The sequence below is a fragment of the Cebus imitator genome, unplaced genomic scaffold (genome assembly GCF_001604975.1).
Source record: "Cebus imitator isolate Cc_AM_T3 unplaced genomic scaffold, Cebus_imitator-1.0 Scaffold432, whole genome shotgun sequence".
Lineage (NCBI taxonomy): Eukaryota > Metazoa > Chordata > Mammalia > Primates > Cebidae > Cebus > Cebus imitator.
In genome coordinates, this window is record NW_016107747.1 from 3,111 (window position 1) to 20,812 (window position 17,702).

Genomic DNA, 17,702 nt, shown 5'->3' on the forward strand with positions numbered 1-17,702 from the left:
TATGTCTATAAAGGTTAGGTGTTGCAAAATAATGAACTCTGTCCACAGTAAACACAGGTACTTTACTAAAAATGTACATATAGACCTGTGGTTATCATCTCAAACCATCTTCTAAATATGGAAATTCTGGCAAAGAGCCCTTTCCTCTACCCCTTCTTCCTCCTCTTCTACCATTCCAGTGACTAAGTCAGGACTATGTCTAGTTCCAAGAGGTCAGTTAACAAAGGTCACTCCCAGAGGATAGTCCTTCCTAAAAACTAAAAAACAGATTATTTTACTACCTCTACTTTTAGCATAGTTTGAGCATCAGGGACTTGTTTATCCTTTAATACACAGCAGTATTAACTGAGATGCACATATAGAACAATGGCTAGACAATCTGAACTAATCTGACTCAAGGGCACAGAATCCTACTCTCTGCATACTTCCTCCTCCCCCTGCCCACTACTACCCAGTGAATAGTCAGCACACCCTCTAAGACATCATCCGTTTCAATAATTCCATTCCCAAAATGCAACCAGTCCTATGAACAGAAAATGCTTAAAGGATGTTACATTAGCCCTCTACTTTTGTTACTTTAGCCCTCTACAGTGCCAGAAGTACACGTATGTTGTGTACTTTTAAATGTCTAGAAAGACTAGATGTTTCAAATAGGACTTAAGTTTTCCACTGTAGCATTGAATAAGTGGTACACATAAATAATAAGCTGTCATTTGAAAGTGCCATCTAAATAGGAACATTCTGGCACAGAACACTTCCCACCTCTATCAACTCAGTGGATAGGTATAAGCATCTGTAATCTAGAGGGGATTTTAACAATTTCACTTCCCTAAGTGTTCTTAAGAACAGTCTTTCCTATGAATTTGAACACAAAGTTACTCAATGTATTAGGTTACTGACTTGTCATACGCTGGCAACCTCTTTAACATCTAGAACTAGATGTTCCAAACTAGGATGCATTTGTCCTTCATATACACTATATGCTCAGCAAAGTAAAAGAAAATGCATGGACAATAAGGTACAGTGGTCAATCTTGCCTCACTATAAGCACATTGGTATAAAGCCCTTTGCACTCTATTCTCCTCCTTTTCCCCTGACCCAAATGTAATGATGTATACTGCTTAGAGAAGTGGTTTGATCATTTCATTTCCAAAAGGTGATACTTCAGTGAATTTTAACAAAAGGATATCTACAAAATGTGTTATTTACTACCTCTACTTTTTAACATACTTTGTGCACTTCTAAACATCTAGAAAGTCTAGATGTTTTAAATAAGCACTTGTTTGTCCATTATATACATGGTAGATTTTTTTTAAATAGTTGTGGTATCATATTTACTATAACATGCTTTCCTCACTCTACATTATTATATTTTGCACAGTTTTTCATGTTAGTACATGCAGATTTTATTTACCTATTATAGTATTCCATAGAATGGATATACCATACTTTATTTAGCAGTTACCCTATTGATATTTATTTGAATTGTTTCTAATTTTTTGTTCTTATAAATAGAGTTAATGTGATCAGCATCATGCATATGCTTCCCAAAACGTGCGTGCCCATTTGTCTATGATGAAAAATGGAAGAAGTAGAATTCTTTGGAAGAAGAGCATGCACATTTACATTTTAATAGACAATGCCAAGTTTCCTTCTAAAAAGATCATACTAATTTATAATTTCACCAATAATATAAAGGTACCTTTTTCTTTATTGCCTCAACACTTGATATCAGTCTTTTTTATATTTACCAATCTTGTGAGCAAAAAATGTCTCTGTATTTTAATTTGGTTTTCCTTATTACTGGAGAGGTTGAAGACCTTGTAGAAGGTCGATAGCATTAGTTAGCTGTGAGTTCCTTTGGTCTACATCTGTTTATTGAGAGATTAATGTGTGCCAATCATTGTTTTAAGCACTGGAGTTAAACAGTGAACAGACAAAAATTCCCACCCACATGAAGCTTATATTGTCCATTCATAGCCTCTGCCCATTTTTCTATTGGTTTGTCATTTTCTTTCTTATTTTCAGGTTATATTCTAGATATTGTAGTATATATATTGCAAATATTTCTTCCAGTATGTTCAGCATTGCTTTACGATATCTTTTTTTCCACACAGGATTTTTTTTTTTTAAAAACAAGGTCTCACTGTAGCTTAGGTTGGAGTATGGTGGTACAAGCGCAGCTCACTGCAGCCTCAACCTTGTGGGTTCAGGTGATCTTCAGCTTCCTGAGCTGGGACCATGGGCATGTGCCACCATGTCTGCCTAATTTTCAAAATTTTTTTTGTAGAGCAGGGTGTGGTGGCTCATGCCTGTAATACCAGCACTTTGGGAGGCTGAGGCGGGTAGATCACCTGAGGTCAGAAGTTTGAGACCAGCCTGGCCAACATGGTGAAACCCCATCTCTACTAAAAATAAAAGAATTAGTCGGGTGTGGTGGCAAATGCCTGTAATCTTAGCTACTCTGGAGGCTGAGGCTGGAGAATCACTTAAACCCAGGAGGCAGAGGTTGCAGTGAGCCGAGATCACACCACAGCATTCCAGCCTGGGCAACAAGAGAGAAACTCCGTCTCAAAAAAAAATATATTTTTTTGTAGCAATGGGGACCTGCTGTGTTGCCCAGGCTACAAAGGATTTAAGTTATTAAGGCAAAATATTAATATTTTCCTTTTGAAGTACATTTTTATGTCTTGTTTAGGAGCCCTTTACTCCTAGAGTTTACTTGATTTTTCTTAGAGATGAGGTCTTACTAGCCCAGGCTGGTCTTGAACTCCTGGGCTCAAGCAATCCTCCTGCCTCAGCCTCCCAAAGTACTGGGATTACAGGTGTGAGCCACTGCACCCAGCTACTGCTAGGATTTAGACATAATCACCTATATATTGCTCTTAGTAATTCTTGATTAAATAGTTATTTTATAATTTTCGTTATGTTTTTTAATCTGGAAAAATTAGGGTCATTATTTCTTCAAATTCTTTCTTTAGCTCTTGTTCTCTCTTCTCCCTCTGGGATTCCAGTTACATGTGTAACATTTACTATTTCCCCACAACCATTAGATGCTATTTTAGGATTTTTCCCACAGTTTTTTCCTTTTTGCGTTTTCAGTCTGTGTAATTTCTATTATCCTATCATCAAGTTCACTGACTCTTTCCTAGACAGTACCTGTTTTATTGAGGAACCTATTAAAAGTGTTCATTTTCTGTTACCATGTTTTTGGTTTTTAGCATTTCTCTTTGAGTCTTTTTATAGTTTCCATCCCTGAAATTATGTATCTGATTTTGCTTGTTATCTATCTTTTCTGTCAGAGTCTTTGACATTTTAATCGTAATTATTTTAAATACCCAAGCTTTTGGATCCAGCATCTGTCATATTTGAGCCTGGCTCTGGTGATTGCTTATTCTCTTCACACTGTATTTTTTCTTGCTTTCTGGGATGTTTTCTACTTTTTGGTTAAAACTGGACATAGTTATTATAAGGGCCAGTAGACACTGAGGGATAGGGATTTGTAATAATCTAGTCAGGAATTGGGCTGTTGTTTGAAGTCTGTTATTGCTGTCTGTGAGGTTTGTTGTTGCTGTGGGTACCAGAGACTTCAAACTCCTCTAGCAACTTGCTTTGTCTCCTCTCTTGGATTTGGTTCTTCCCTTTGTACTGTTTCCCAAAGAGTCTGTGTGTTTCGGCTCTCCCAGCTGCAGTTTACTGTTATTCTTGGAGACTTGGTGGTAGGGTGTGGGAGAGGGCGTTGTTCTCTAATGTTCTGCTTGTCCATATTTGAACTGGTACAGTGGGCCTCTGATTGTCCTTTAGTTCAAATGGGTAGCCAGTTCTTCTGAACACTGTAAATTGAGTGAGAAATAATTTTTCCTCACTCATAATTGTCATCTTTATTTATCTGCCTTTTTATCTAATTGTCATCTTTGTCTATCTTTTATCATATAACATACAAAATTCCTCTTTATATATACAGTATGCACAGGTCTGTTTTGGGACTCTGTTTTGTCTCAGTGATATATTTGTCTCCATTCTCAAACTGTGTTTTATTACTACATTTTGTAATATATTTTGATGTCCAGTAGTGAAACTCCTCCTTTACCTTCATTCTTTTATTTCTTTTTTATTTATTTTTTATAAGATGAGATTGGTGTGCAGTGACACAGATCATAGCTCACTGCAGCTTTGAAGTAAAGCAATCCTTTCACTTCAGCCTCCCAAGTTGCTGGGATTACAGGCATGAGCCACCACACTCACTTCATTGTTCATCATTTAAAAAATTGACTTGGCTATTATTTTTTTGTTGTTTTTGAGATGGAATCTCACTCTTTCACCAGACTGGAGTACAGTGGCGCGATCTTGGCTCACTGCAACCTCTACCTCCTGGAGAATCCTTCCCTTCAAGGGATTCTCCTGCCTCAGGCTCCCAAGTAGCTGGGATTACAGACACTTCACGCCCAGCTAATTTTTGTATTTTTAGTAGAAACAGGGTATCACTATGTTGGCCAAGATGGTCTCCATCTCTTGACCTCGTGATCTGCCCACCTCGGTCTCCCTAAGTGCTGGGTTTACAGACCTGAGCCACCTTGCGTGGCTGACTTGGCTATTCTTAAAGATTTTTTCTGATTAATTAGATTCATCCTGTCAAGTTTCTAGAAATCTATTGGGATTCAGTTGAATTGCGTTTGATTTACAAATGGAATTATGAATAGAATTGACATCTTTTTAACTTTGCATTTAATTTTCCCATCCAGTAACTTTGTATATTTATTTGGGTCCACATTTACATGAAATAAAAGTTTAATATTTTTCTTCATAATACTCTTATACATGTGTTGAAGCCTATGAACCAAAATGTACCAGGGACACATTTGTAGTCAAAAAAAGGTTAAGTTTATTTAGCTTGCTGCATCAAGAGAAAATATACCACAGAAGAACTGTGGGAGCATCTCAACAAGGGGAATTGGAAGGGCTTCTCATAGGGTTTAAGCTTGTAGCAGATGATTTAAAGGGGAATTAAGGAAGCCAGAGGCCAGCAGGACATGGTGGTTCATGCCTGTAATCCCAGCAGTTTGTGAGTCCGAAGTCGGAGGATCATTCGAGGCCAGGAGTTCAAGACTGACCTGGACAACATAGCAAGACCTCGTCTTTACAAAAATAAAAATTTAGCCAGATGCGGTGGTGCCTATCTGTAGTTCCAGAAGCTCTGGAGGCTGAGGTGGGAGGATGACTTGGGCTCAAAAGGTGAAGGCTGCAGTGAGCCATGATCATGCCACTACATGTAGCCCAGGGGACAGAGTGAGACCCTGTCTCTTTAAAGAAACAAAAAGAAAGAAACAGAGGCCAGTTTTGAATCATCATCCCTCTGGAAATAATATGCTTCTAAAATGCTCAGTTTTGAATATGTGATACTCTTATTCTCTCCTCGGTTAAAAATGATTTATTAAAATGAAGTCTTGCCCCTTGTAGCTGTAGTGAATATTACATGCTTTATATGTGAGTGATTTATTAATCAGTTTTATCTGGTAACAAAGTTATTGTTTCTATGTATACAAGTAGAAATAGGGTCACCTTTTGATGTTGTATTTTTCTATATGTATCAGCATAGTGATTGCATTAAAATCCATTCGTATTTTTTCCCCTCTAGCAAAATCCTTTATATGACACAGAAAGATGCAAGGTATTCCAGTGTGATCTGACGAAAGATGATCTTCTGGATCATGTACCAACAGAATCTGTGGATGTTGTTATGTTGATATTTGTGCTCTCAGCTATTCATCCTGATAAGATGCACCTTGTCTTACAAAACATTTACAAGGTTAGTCATTTGGGGCCTGCACTTGAGAGTTGGACAGTTTTGATTCTTTTGCTTACCCTCTCTCATGAGGCTCATGTACTGTCTAGATTCACATGGTGTCTCCATCCTCACTAGGTAGACTGTAGTAGGTGTTTAGAAAGGTGTCCTCTGGCATAAAACATCCACTCTAAATTCCGATTTGTGTAGTGGCATGGCTGCTCTTTAGAGCTTGGCCAGCCCTGGGACAAGGATGATTTTGCATTTACCTGGAATCCATGGAGTCCTGCTATAAGGTGAGAGGAGTTATGGTTCAGTGGTCAAGAGTACACAGTTTGGCCAGGTTCAGTGGCTCACATCTGTAATCTCAGCACTTTGGGAGGCCGAGGCGGGTGAATCACTTGAGGTCAGGAGTTCGAAACCAGCCTGGCCAACATAGCAATACCTTGTCTCTAAAAAAAAGTTAATGCATGATCACTTAACCCTTTTGAGTACTGGTTTCCTTATCTCACCTGAGAATAATAATCACATTCCCTTGTCTCACAATTGGGTGAAAAGACAATGAGAAAATGTATGGTTAAGCTGTTAAATGCTAGGCATGTATCAGTCATTAGCACCATCATTGAGCTACATATTGTGGCACAGTGAAATGAGAGCTGAGACTCAGAATGAGGAAAACTAACCTGAATCAGTAAAAAGCCAAAATGACATTCTGTTTTTGTTTTGTTTTTTTTTTTAAAGAAAGAGTTGAGGAAACGTCATCTTCCAGTAATTCACCAAAATGAGAAACACAAAGGGAAAGAGGAGAGACACTTAATATATGTTCTCTAGGCCTCTTAGAAAACATGGAGTTGTCCTTTGGCCACGTATATGCGAATCTATAAGAAAGGTGCTATTGTAGACACCAAGGGAATGGGTACTGTTCATGGGTACCCTTCAAAAAGGAATGCCCCACCAATGTTATCATGGCAAAACTGGAAGAGTCTACAGTGTTACCCAGCATGCTGTTGGCATTGTTGTAAACAAACAAGGGCAAGAGTCTTGCCAAGAGAATTAATGTGCGTATTGAGCACATCAAGCACTGAGAGTTGAGATAGCTTCCTGAAATGCGTGAAGGAGAATGATCAGAAAAAGAAAGAAGCCAAAGAGAAAGGTACCTAGGTTCAAGTGAAGCGCCAGCCTGCTCCACCCAGAGAGGCGTACTGTGTGAGAACCAATGGGAAGGAGCCTGAGCCGCTGGAACCTATTCCCTATGAATTCATGGCATAATAGTTGTTAAAAATTAAAATAAAATAAAAGACATCTGGACTGTTAAAAAAAAAAAAGAGTTGAATACAGTTTGAGTACTAGGAGATGGTGAATAAAATGTTGTAAGAGAGTACTTTGATGAGGATAACACTTTTATTTATTGTCTCTAACACTTTATTTTTTTGAGACAGAGTCTCGCTGTGTCATTCATGCTGGAGGGAGGGCAGTGACATGGACTTGGCTCACTGCAACCTCAATCTCCTGGGTTCAAGCAGTTCTCCCACCTGAGCCTCTCAAGTAGCTGGAACTTCAGGCACACACCATCACATCCAGCTAATTTTTAATTTTTTGTAGAGATGTGGTCTCACTATATTGCCCAGGTTGGTCTCTAACATTTTAAACCTGTGACGCTGGATATTCCAGAGCGCTCTTGGAGGTACTCAAAAAGCGTCTTCAGGGCTTGGCAAGGTAGCTCATGCCTGTAATCTCCGCACTTTGGGAGCCCAAGTTGGGCAGATGACTTGAGGTCAGGAGTTTGAGACCAGCCTGGCCAACATGGTGAAACCTCATCTCTACTAAAATAAAAAAGTTAGCTGGGCATGATGGCAGGCACCTATAATCCCAGCTACTTGGAAGTCTGGGGCTTGAGAATCACTTGAACACGGAAGGTGGAGGTTGCAGTGAGCTGAGATAATGCCACTACGCTCCAGCCTGGGCGACAGAGCAGAACTTCATCTCAAAAAAAAACAAAACCAAAAACAGAAGTGTCTTAGTGTTGTGGAGTCCTGACCGATCTTAATATCTTTTTAACTAATAGGCCATTTTGGTTCCATATTATGTGTATTTCAGTCTGTCCCCTTAATAATGATCACAAATTCATTTCAAGTCCTGACTTAATCAGGTTTTATTTGGACAGGGTTCTCCAAAGTCACATTTAGCCTGCTTTTGTTTCATAGGTATTAAAACCAGGAAAAAGTGTCTTGTTTCGTGACTACGGGCTGTATGATCATGCTATGCTTAGGTTTAAAGCCGGCAGCAAACTTGGAGAAAACTTTTATGTTAGACAAGATGGGACCAGATCATATTTTTTTACTGATGGTAAGATGAATAGAATCTAGTCTGTAAATGTTTTATTCTTTGTTTCTGTTTATTTGATTGCATTATCACTGCAAGGCTGCTTGGAGGCTTGCGACTACACTTAGCACACATGCACAAGACCCTGAAGCAAGCCATCTGCTGCGCAACACTTACCTAGGACCTGGAAGGCACAGACCTGGCCCCTGCCCTTGAGGAGCTCACAAGCCTTCTGTGGTGTCAGTGACTCCCTTAGTGGACAGCCTCAACATACTATGTTGATGCACTACTAGGACTTGTGCTGGAACAAGAGGGAGGGCAAGTCAGAAACTTCTCCTTGTCTAGTTAAAAATAAAGCAAATCAGATAGTATAATGCCTTGAGATTACTTTCTCATGGCACAAAGTCAAGAAACCTTTTTCTGTAGAATCGATTGGATCTGTTTTGGGTTTTTGTTGTTGTTGTTTTTGAGACAGAGTCTCACTTTGTCACCCAGGCTGGAGTGCAGTGGCATGATCTCAGCTCACTGCAACCTCCAACCTTCCAGACTTAAGTGATCCACCATAGCCTCCTAAGTTGCTGGGACTGCAGACACATGCCATCATGCCTGGCTAATTTTTTGTATTTTTGGTAGAGTTGGGGTTTTAACCATGTTGCACAGGCTGGTCTCGAACTCCTGAGCTCAAATGATCCGTTTGTCTCAGCCTCCGAAATAGGTGGGATTACAGGCGTGAGTCACTATACCTGGCCTGGATCTGTTTTTAGCTAAATATGCAAATCTGCTGTAAAGAGGTATTTATTTATTTATTTTTGAGACAGATTCTTATTCTGTTGCCCACACTGGAGTGCAGTGGTATGATCTTAGCTCACTGCAACCTTTACCACCCAGGCTGAAGTGATTCTCATGCCTCAGCCTCCTAAGTAGCAGGAATTACAAGTGTGTGCCACCACACCCAGCTAATTTTTGTATTTTTAGTAGAGATGGGGTTTTGCCTTATTGGCCAGGCTGGTCTTAAACTCCTGGTCTCAAGTGATCTGCCCACCTCAGCCTCCCAAAGTTGTGGGACTGTAGACATGAGACACCATTCCCCAGCCCCAAGGAGGTATTTAAAAAGTCATTTTTGGCCAGGCACGGTGGCTCACGCCTAAAATCCCAGTGCTTTGGGAGGCCGAGGCAGGTGGATCACCTGAGGTCGGGAGCTCGAGACCAGCCTGACCAACATGGAGAAACCCCGTCTCTGAAAATACAAAATTAGCCGAGCATGATGGCGCATGCCTGTAATCCCAGCTACTTGGGAGGCTGAGGCAGGAGAATGGCTTGAACCTAGGAGGCAGAGGTTGTGGTGAGCTGAGATAGCGCCATTGCACTCCAGCCTGGGCAACAAGAGTGAAACTCCATCTCAAAAAAAAAAAGTCATTTTTGATAAGAAAATGTGGAACATTATTTCAGTCTTTTAGGTGTCTTGAACAAAGTCTGCCTAATCATCTAGACCGGGAGATAATTACCTTCTTAACCTCTATTTTAACAAACATTTTCATCTTGAAATGACATATTTTAGATACCAAAATGAGCTAAAATTGAGTGGTTACTATTAAAGCTGCAAAATTATTTGGGAGGCTGAGGCAGGAGGATCACTTGAGCTCAGGAGTTCAGTACCAGCCTGGGCAACAGTGAAACTTTGTCTCTACTAAAAATTTTAAAAAATATGTTAGCCAGGATTGGTGGCATGCACTTGTGGTCCCAGCTGCTTAGGAGGCTGAGGCAAGAGGATTGTTTGGCCCCAGAAGATAGAGGTTGCAGTGAGCTGTGATCATGCCACTGCACTCCAGCCTGGCGACAAGGTGAGAAACCTGTCTCAAATAAAACAGAACAAAACAAAAAAAAACTGCAAAATTATTAAAATAGGTTAAAATTCAAAAGCGGTTTTAATTCATAACATCTAAACCAATTGTAAATCTTGAGAAGATGCAGTGATACCTACAAAGTGCTTCAGAGCATGTTCTCTGGAGCAGTGCTCTTAGTCAGAGTCTTTATTTTTGCTGCCTAGCCATTTATCCTACTTGTTTCATTTAATGTGTAGGGATGTATTATTTGGGTTAGATTTTCCTGCAGCTAGGTCACCATTGGATGTGTTTCTCCACTCTGATCACAGATTTTCCTCCTTCGTGTTAGGAAGAATAAGATGTTTGAGGTACACAAATTGAGCACATGCAGACCCTGTAGGAATGTTGCCAATTTTTATGTTTTTGTTCGGAGATGGGAAATAATAAGATAAATTTTAAAAAGGAATATAATCGACCAGGCACAGTGGTTCACACCTGTAATCTCAGCACTTTGGGAGGTCAAGATAGGTGGATCATTTGAGGTCATGGGTTTGAGACCAGCCTGGCCAACATGGTGAAACCTTGTGTCTACTAAAAATACAAATAAAATTAACCAGGCATGGTAGTGTGTACCTGTAGTCCCAGCTACTTAAGAGGCTGAGGCAGAAGGATCACTTAAGCCAAGGAGGCAGAGGTTGCACTCTAGCCTGGGTGACAGAGCCACGTTCTGTCTCAAAAAAAAAAAAGAATATTTAATTTAAAAAAGGAATATAGGCCAGGCATGGTGGCTCACGCCTGTAATCCCAGCACTTTGGGAAGCTGAGGTGGGTGGATCACTAGGTCAGCAGTTTGAGACCAGCCTGGCCAATATGTTGAAACCCCGTCTCTACTAAGGATACAAAATTTAGCTGGGCGTGGTGGCGTGCACCTGTAGTCCCAGCTACTTGAGAGGCTGAAGCAGAAGAATTGCTTGAACCCAGGAGGTGGAAGTTGCAGTGAGCTGAGATTGTGCCACTGCACTCCAGACTGGGAGACAGAGCAGGCTCCATCTCAAAAAAAAAAAAAAATGGAATATAACCAATTTGAAATTGTTTCTTTTTACTCAGGCTTTTGTATTTGAGAATTCATAATAGGGCAAGATGCACACACCAGGTTGTTCTTCACCTTGTTCTGATTAAATTGTTTAATTAAAGGTTTCTTTTTGGGTAGAAGAGGAGAAGGAGTGTATTAGTTCTCTAATCAAAACCTTTACATTTTAGCTCTAAGGTTTTCATTAAAAAATATTAAAGTATTGTCAGCCCTCTATTCCTCCTCCTCAAGGACTGCAAAGCAAATGTAATATTGTCAGGACTTTTGAGCATTGTTGATACTTGTCTTACAGCATTCCTGGCCCAGCTCTTTATGGACACAGGTTATGAAGAAGTGGTAAACGAGTATGTGTTTCGAGAGACGGTGAATAAAAAAGAAGGCCTGTGTGTGCCGAGAGTTTTCCTTCAGAGCAAATTTCAAAAGCCTCCTAAGAACCCATCTCCTGTGATCCTGGGCCTGGATCGTAAGTCCTGACCTTTCATGAGGATGGCATTCATACCTCCCCTTGAAGAGGAAATTTAAAATTACTCTTTTGGCTGGGCACGGTGGCTCATGCCTGTAATCCCAGCACTTTGGGAGGCCAAGGTTGGGGGATCACCTGAGGCCAGGAGTTCGAGACCAACCTAGCCAACATGTTGAAACCCCATCTGTACTAAAAATACAAAAAAATTAGCTGGGCACGGTGGCGGGTGTGTGTAATCCCAGCTACTCGGGAGGCTGAGGCAGGAGAGTCGCTTGAAGCTGAGAGGCGGAGGTTGCATTGAGCCGAGATCATGCCACTGCACTCAGCCTGGGCAACAGAGTGAGACCCTGTTTCATAAATAAATAAATAAATAAAATTACTCTTTTTACTTTATATATTTTTTGAGACAGGATCTTGTGGTGTTCAGGCTGGAGTGCAATGGTGTGATTGCAGCTCATTGTAGCCTTGACCTCCCTGGGCTCTAGTAATCCTCCTGTCTCAGGCTCCTGAGTAGTTAGGACTACAGGCGTTGGCCACCATGCCTGGCCCTTAATTTTTTTTAATGAGTAGGTGTGGTAGTCCACCTTTATCCATGGTTTCACGTAACACAGTTTCAATTACCTGTTTTCAACAGCAGTCAGTTACTTAGATATTTTGAGGTAAGTTATAGGCTCATGACTATAACCCTAGCATTTTGGAAGGCTGAGGCCAGGAGAACGCCCAGGCGTTCAAGACCAGTGTGGGCAACATGGTGAAACCCTGTCTCTATAGAAAATACAAAAATTAGCCAGACATGGTGGCATGTGGCTGTAGTCCCAGCTGGGGTGGGAGGATGGCTTGAGCCTGGAAGGTGGAGGTTGCAGTAAGTCGAGATCATGCTATTGCACTGCAGCCTGGGCAACAAAGCGAGAATGTGTCTCAAAAAAAAAAAAAAAAAGATATTTTGAAGGAGATATCACATTCACATAACTTTATTACAGTATATTGTTAAAATTGTTCTTTTGTTAGGATTTGGTGCCATCTGTGATTTCAGGCCACCACTGGGGGTTTTGAAACATATCTCCCACAGATAAGGGGGAACTACTATGTACTTTTTGTATTAAAGAATAGGAAGTGTATGTGTATGTGTTAAGGACCTGTAAATAAAACTTCAAGGCCTGAAAAGTAATGAAAGTTTTATAGAATGACATAATTTAGCCATGTCGTTCACTGTAAAATTCCACAAAGAAAAGCCTAAGGAGTCCGTAGTACGTAGAGATCCGTGTCATTACTCATGTGACTCTGTGAGTGTTCCCCTCCTCCAGGCAGCATGTCAAACGGACAGTGTGGAGAAAAATGAGGCCAAGTAGACTAAAATAAGATACTCATATATATTTTTAGCCTAAAGGATTGTTCTCTCTTCTTTTTCCAGTGTCATATTTGCCCATTGGTCTCTACTTTAGTTCATTTATATATTTCTCAAAACCAGTTTTCCACAAATACCACTTTTGCTCTGTCTGTGCTCAAGAACTCTCCATGGCTCCCTGCCTGATTGTTGAGACCCCCTATCATTGGGCCAGTTCCTTGCCACACTGTTTGCCCTGGGAGAGAGAGGGGATGGCTACCACCTGTCCTCCCCTCTGCTCCATTTGTCCAGTGCTGCTTCTCTAAGATGGCTGGTGTCTAGTTTAGAGTTAGAATTTCAGAGTTGAGAGGGGCGTTAGAATGGACTGTTCCAGCTCCCTCTTGGTAAATGAGGAAGCAGTAGCAAAAGGTAAATGATGAGCCCAAAGCCATGTAGCTAGTGTTGTGGAATATGGGGAAATCCCTAAGTTGGTCTACTGACCTGCTTCCCAATCATTGCCTTATAATGTCTTTTCCTCTATGAAGTAAAATCCAGGTTCTTTTGTCCTGCTCACAAGAGTTAAGCCTGTAAACCTTTCTATTTGCCTTTCTGTAGAAAGCTGTTTGTGAGAACACCGTCTTGAGTACGTAACTGGACTGTGTGCAGCAGGCCTGGGCCCTTCAACTCCAACCACGTCTGGAGGATGGGTTCCAGATTGAAGGGTTGGATAATAGTCATAGTTACTGTACAATCAGAATAAATCCCCCTGGCTCCTGAAGAGAAGAGGGACAGGCAGCAGGGCTCAGACTGTGCTTGCTGGGCTTTGTGATTCTGCCATCAGTCCTCAACTTCTTGGAAGGCGCTGATAGAACTTATAAAGAAAGAGGACCTAAAGGGGTCCTCACTGGCCTTCTCACAGTGAGAGTCCAGCCCTGCCCAAAAGCAGCCTCAAGGTCCCCGCTTTCAGTCCAGTGCTCTCTCCCAAAGCCCCATCCACCAAGTGAAACCCACTTCAGCTTCAGCTCTAGATGCTGTCCCCTCCGCAGTAGTCCTTTCACCTGTGTCTCTGCTAAGTCTGGTCAATGTTTCTTGGATTTTACTGGCTAGCTGGATAAAGACAGGCCATTTAAAGTAGAAAAGTGGGAGCTTGGGTGATGTAGCAAGACCCCATCTCTATGAAAAAAAAAAAAAAAGAAAAAGAAAATTAGCCAGGTGTAGTGGTGTACTCCTGTAGTCCCAGCTACTCAGGAGACTGAGGTTAAAGGATTGCATGAGCTTAGGAGTTAGAGGCTGCAGCAATGGAGTGAGCCATTATCACTCCACTGTATTACAGCCTGGGTGCAGAGCGAGACCCTGTCTCCAATTTAAAAAAAAAAAGGAGCAAGGAGCAATATAGTGTAGTGTAGTGTAGTGTAGTGTAGTGTAGTGTAGTGTAGTGTAGTGTAGTGTAGTAGGATAAGCCTGTGCTTTTGTTATCAGAAGTTACTTGGAATTTTGTCCTCATTCCTTAACCTGTTTGAACCTCACATTCCTCGTTTTTATAATGGGGATAACTACTAACTCAAAAGTGTTCAGAGGATTAAAGGAAGTACATATATATGGCACATAAGTATCATTTCCCTCAATCTTCATTTTTTGAGCATAAAAGTTATACATACGGAAAAGTGTACAAATCATAAATATTTAACTCACTGACATCACAAAGTGAGCACACCTGTGTGATGCGTCCAGTGTGACTGGCACCCCAGAAACCTCCCCATCTCTGTGTCTCATTCCAGTCGCTGTCCCCGCAAGGATGTCCTCTATTCTGAAGGCTAACAACAGAAAGTAGTTTCTCTTCTATTTAAAATTCTCCCACAAAGAGTTCAAGGACAACTTACAAAAATACAAAAATTACATGATTTTAAGTAAGGAAACTGGGCTAAAGGAAAAAATAAGTTGAGCCCAGGAAAGTAACCTTATCCATACACACTGCGTTACAGGAGGTCTTATAAACTTAAGGATAAATAACCAATTTTGCTTCCTAGTAGTCAGTGTAAAGAGGGAAACAAGATCAAGTCCAGGCTCCATGCGATAAACCTGAGGCTGCTACACCTAATCTGGAGATCTAAGGAACCTTTCCCTCTAGTTCCCATAAAGAGAACACTATAACATAGCAAACTTAACAGCTTTACCAATAATAAACACAAGTATCAAAGCATTGTTTCTGATAATGTTGCATAACATAGATATCCCTAAAGGACTAATCAAATACTTTGTAGCTAGAGAGGACTGAAATGAGATGGTCTAGGTGGGTTTTAGAATTTCTAGTAGACTTAACAGGCTGTTGGTCCTTTTGGCAGTCTTCTATCAATAGTGTTCTCAGTGGAGGGTTTGATGTGAATCTAAGAACCAGGAGGTCTAGGTTCTTCTCCCTTAGAAGGGCAGGTATTGGGCAGACCGTCTGGCCAAGAGATAAGTAGGAATGACTTCAGAGAAAGCAAAACAGGTTGATGAAGCCCTCTTCCTTTGCCAGTGCTGGCTGGGGGTACACCTGTGAATGGGGCCAGCGGTTTCCTCCAAACACAACTTGGAGTTGTCTCTACCCACAGGAGTAGTTATGGCCCCAGATTCTAATCCCATAAAGCCAGGCTGCAGAAGTTTTCATTTAGAATATTTAAAGCTGAAGCTGGGTGTGGTGGCTCATGCCTGTAATCCTAGCACTTTGGGAGGCCGAGGTGGGTGGATCTCCTGAGGTTAGGAGTTTGAGACCAGCTTGCCTAACATGGCAGGAGAATCGCCTGAACCTGGGAGGTGGTAGTCGCACTGAGCCAAAATTGTGCCATTGCACTCCAGCCTGGGCGACAGAGTGAGATTTTGTTTAAAAAAAAAAAAATTATAACAAGATTTTTTTTTCATGGGTGGGCCAGGATTGCAAGTGGGCCCACTCAGGCAGCTGACAACTTTAAGATATGTTGATTGTAAAATGTACTTCTTGTTAAATTAATGAGGTGACGCAGTCCTTCAGTATTTTAACTATGAGACAGTAGATTGGTTCACAAGCATTTTAAAGGCCAAACATGAAAATGACTTCGGTCTCACTGCCTCTATGTCGTTTTGTTCATTCTCCCTGGGCACATTTCCATCAGTGCACCCCAAATTAAGACAACAGAGGATCAGGTTCTCCCACTGTTTGGGTGCTTAGGGCCCAGGAAAGCAAGACCATGGTGGGTTTAGTAGCAAAACTCTGTGGAATCATAAAGACCACAAAGAGTCAACCAGTATTGCCCTGTCTTCACAGACAGAAAACAGCCCCCAGAAATGAGGTGAATACTGGCTAACAGTACTATAAAAAATAATAGAAATACTATATTATATTAAAATATCCTACATAGCACTAAATGTTTCTTATGAACTTTTCACATATATTAATACATATAGTATAGTGAGATATATATATATATATATATATATATATATATTCCATACAATAGTACTAATACAATTTTATTACAGGATTTGGAATATGAATAAATGGGTTCAAGTGCAAAACTTGCCCAGTACAAACTACCAACTTCTTTGAACTTCAGACTTCACATGTCTAAGACTGAGATCTTAGTACCTCGTACCTGTCAGAGCTGCTGCCAGGATTAAATGAGATAATTCAGATGGGAGTGCTTGGTTTACTATAAAGTACCAGTCAAGTGCTAGTTATTTCTATTATTTTATATTATATTGTTACATCGAAATGGTGGAGCCCCTCACGAGCCAACTCTTTTTCAAGAAGGTTTAATCTCGGGGTCCTTTCAAGGGCTCGGGATTTGCATGTAGCACCACAAGGTGGTGCTAGACACTAAATGTTCTTATTGGCCTTCTACTCCCATCTTAATTAGTTACATAGTGTCCATTTTTTATTGTTATTATGGAGTATGGAAAATATTTGTTAAAAGTGTGTTTTCTAGATCAACTTATGAACTCATAAGATCAATCCCATCTTAATTAGTTATATAGTGTCCATTTTAATTGTCACTGAAGAGCATGGAAATATTTATTACAAATGTGCTTTCTAGATCAACTTGTGAATTCATAAGATCAATTTTGGCCTCACTGGCGATTAGAAAGAAGGGTGCTTTTGGCCTTCTCTTCCTGGTTCTTCCTGGAGTCAGAAAAGCTGGGTTGATAGGGCGAAAAAGAAAAAAGGAAAGAAGGGTGCTTTTACCCAACGTTCAGTCTGCTTTACCTACTGAAAGTGTTTGCTTTCAGTTAAATCTGGGAAGCATTTTAAGGCAATGTCTGTGATGGGCTTGAAAGATGTCTGCAAGACCCCCCACACACTGGGGAGCATGAATACGTGCTGGACACCAATCAGGGTCCTAATTTTTTCCTGTGAGTAAATACCCCTTTGCACTTCCTATTCCCAAATGGTTTTGTGGATTTGCTTTTACTGTTGTTTGGAATGAAAGCCAAAGCAAAGAAGGGACTGCAGCCCAGATAATTGTCTGCCTCACACAAATATTATTTATAGCTATCTTTGATAGCTTTTGGTTCTCTATTTCACAGTTGTCAACTAAGGAAGAGAAAATTGGGAAGTAAGTAAACCGAGACTGATTTTTAGTGTCATGTTCTCTATTGGGAAGCAGACATTTCTCACAAATTTAAATAAGTTCTGCAACTGAAACCAAATGCTTTATTAAAAATAAAATAAGTAGAACACAGTAGCACATGCCTGTAGTCCCAGCTACTTAGGAGGCTGAGGCAGGAGAATCACTGGAGGCCAGGTGTTCAAGGCTACAGTGCACTATGATCTCACCTGTGAATAAACCAGCCACTGCATTTCAGCCTAAGCAACATAGCAGGACCTTGTCTTTAAAAATATAAAAATTTTAAAAGAAGGGCCGGGCACTGTGGTTAACGCCTGTA

The 17,702-nt window shown here is 40.7% G+C and overlaps 1 protein-coding gene across 3 annotated transcripts in view; it reads left to right on the top strand.

Moving 5' to 3' along the window:
* Positions 1 to 1,480: 1,480 nt before the first annotated feature.
* Positions 1,481 to 17,702, top strand: part of LOC108290354 (tRNA N(3)-methylcytidine methyltransferase METTL6) — a 27,822-nt gene continuing 11,600 nt past the window's right edge. The window contains exons 1-4 of one of the 3 annotated variants that reach the window (XM_037731931.1): positions 1,481 to 1,698; positions 5,636 to 5,806; positions 7,987 to 8,128; positions 11,309 to 11,501. In XM_037731931.1, the coding sequence (XP_037587859.1) occupies positions 1,573 to 1,698; positions 5,636 to 5,806; positions 7,987 to 8,128; positions 11,309 to 11,490 (621 nt within the window). In that variant the 5' untranslated portion in view covers positions 1,481 to 1,572 and the 3' untranslated portion in view covers positions 11,491 to 11,501. Of the gene's footprint in view, positions 1,699 to 5,635; positions 5,807 to 7,986; positions 8,129 to 11,308; positions 15,001 to 17,702 lie in introns of those variants that run through there. The other 2 variants (XM_017510144.2, XM_037731930.1) reach the window with 2 other exon arrangements.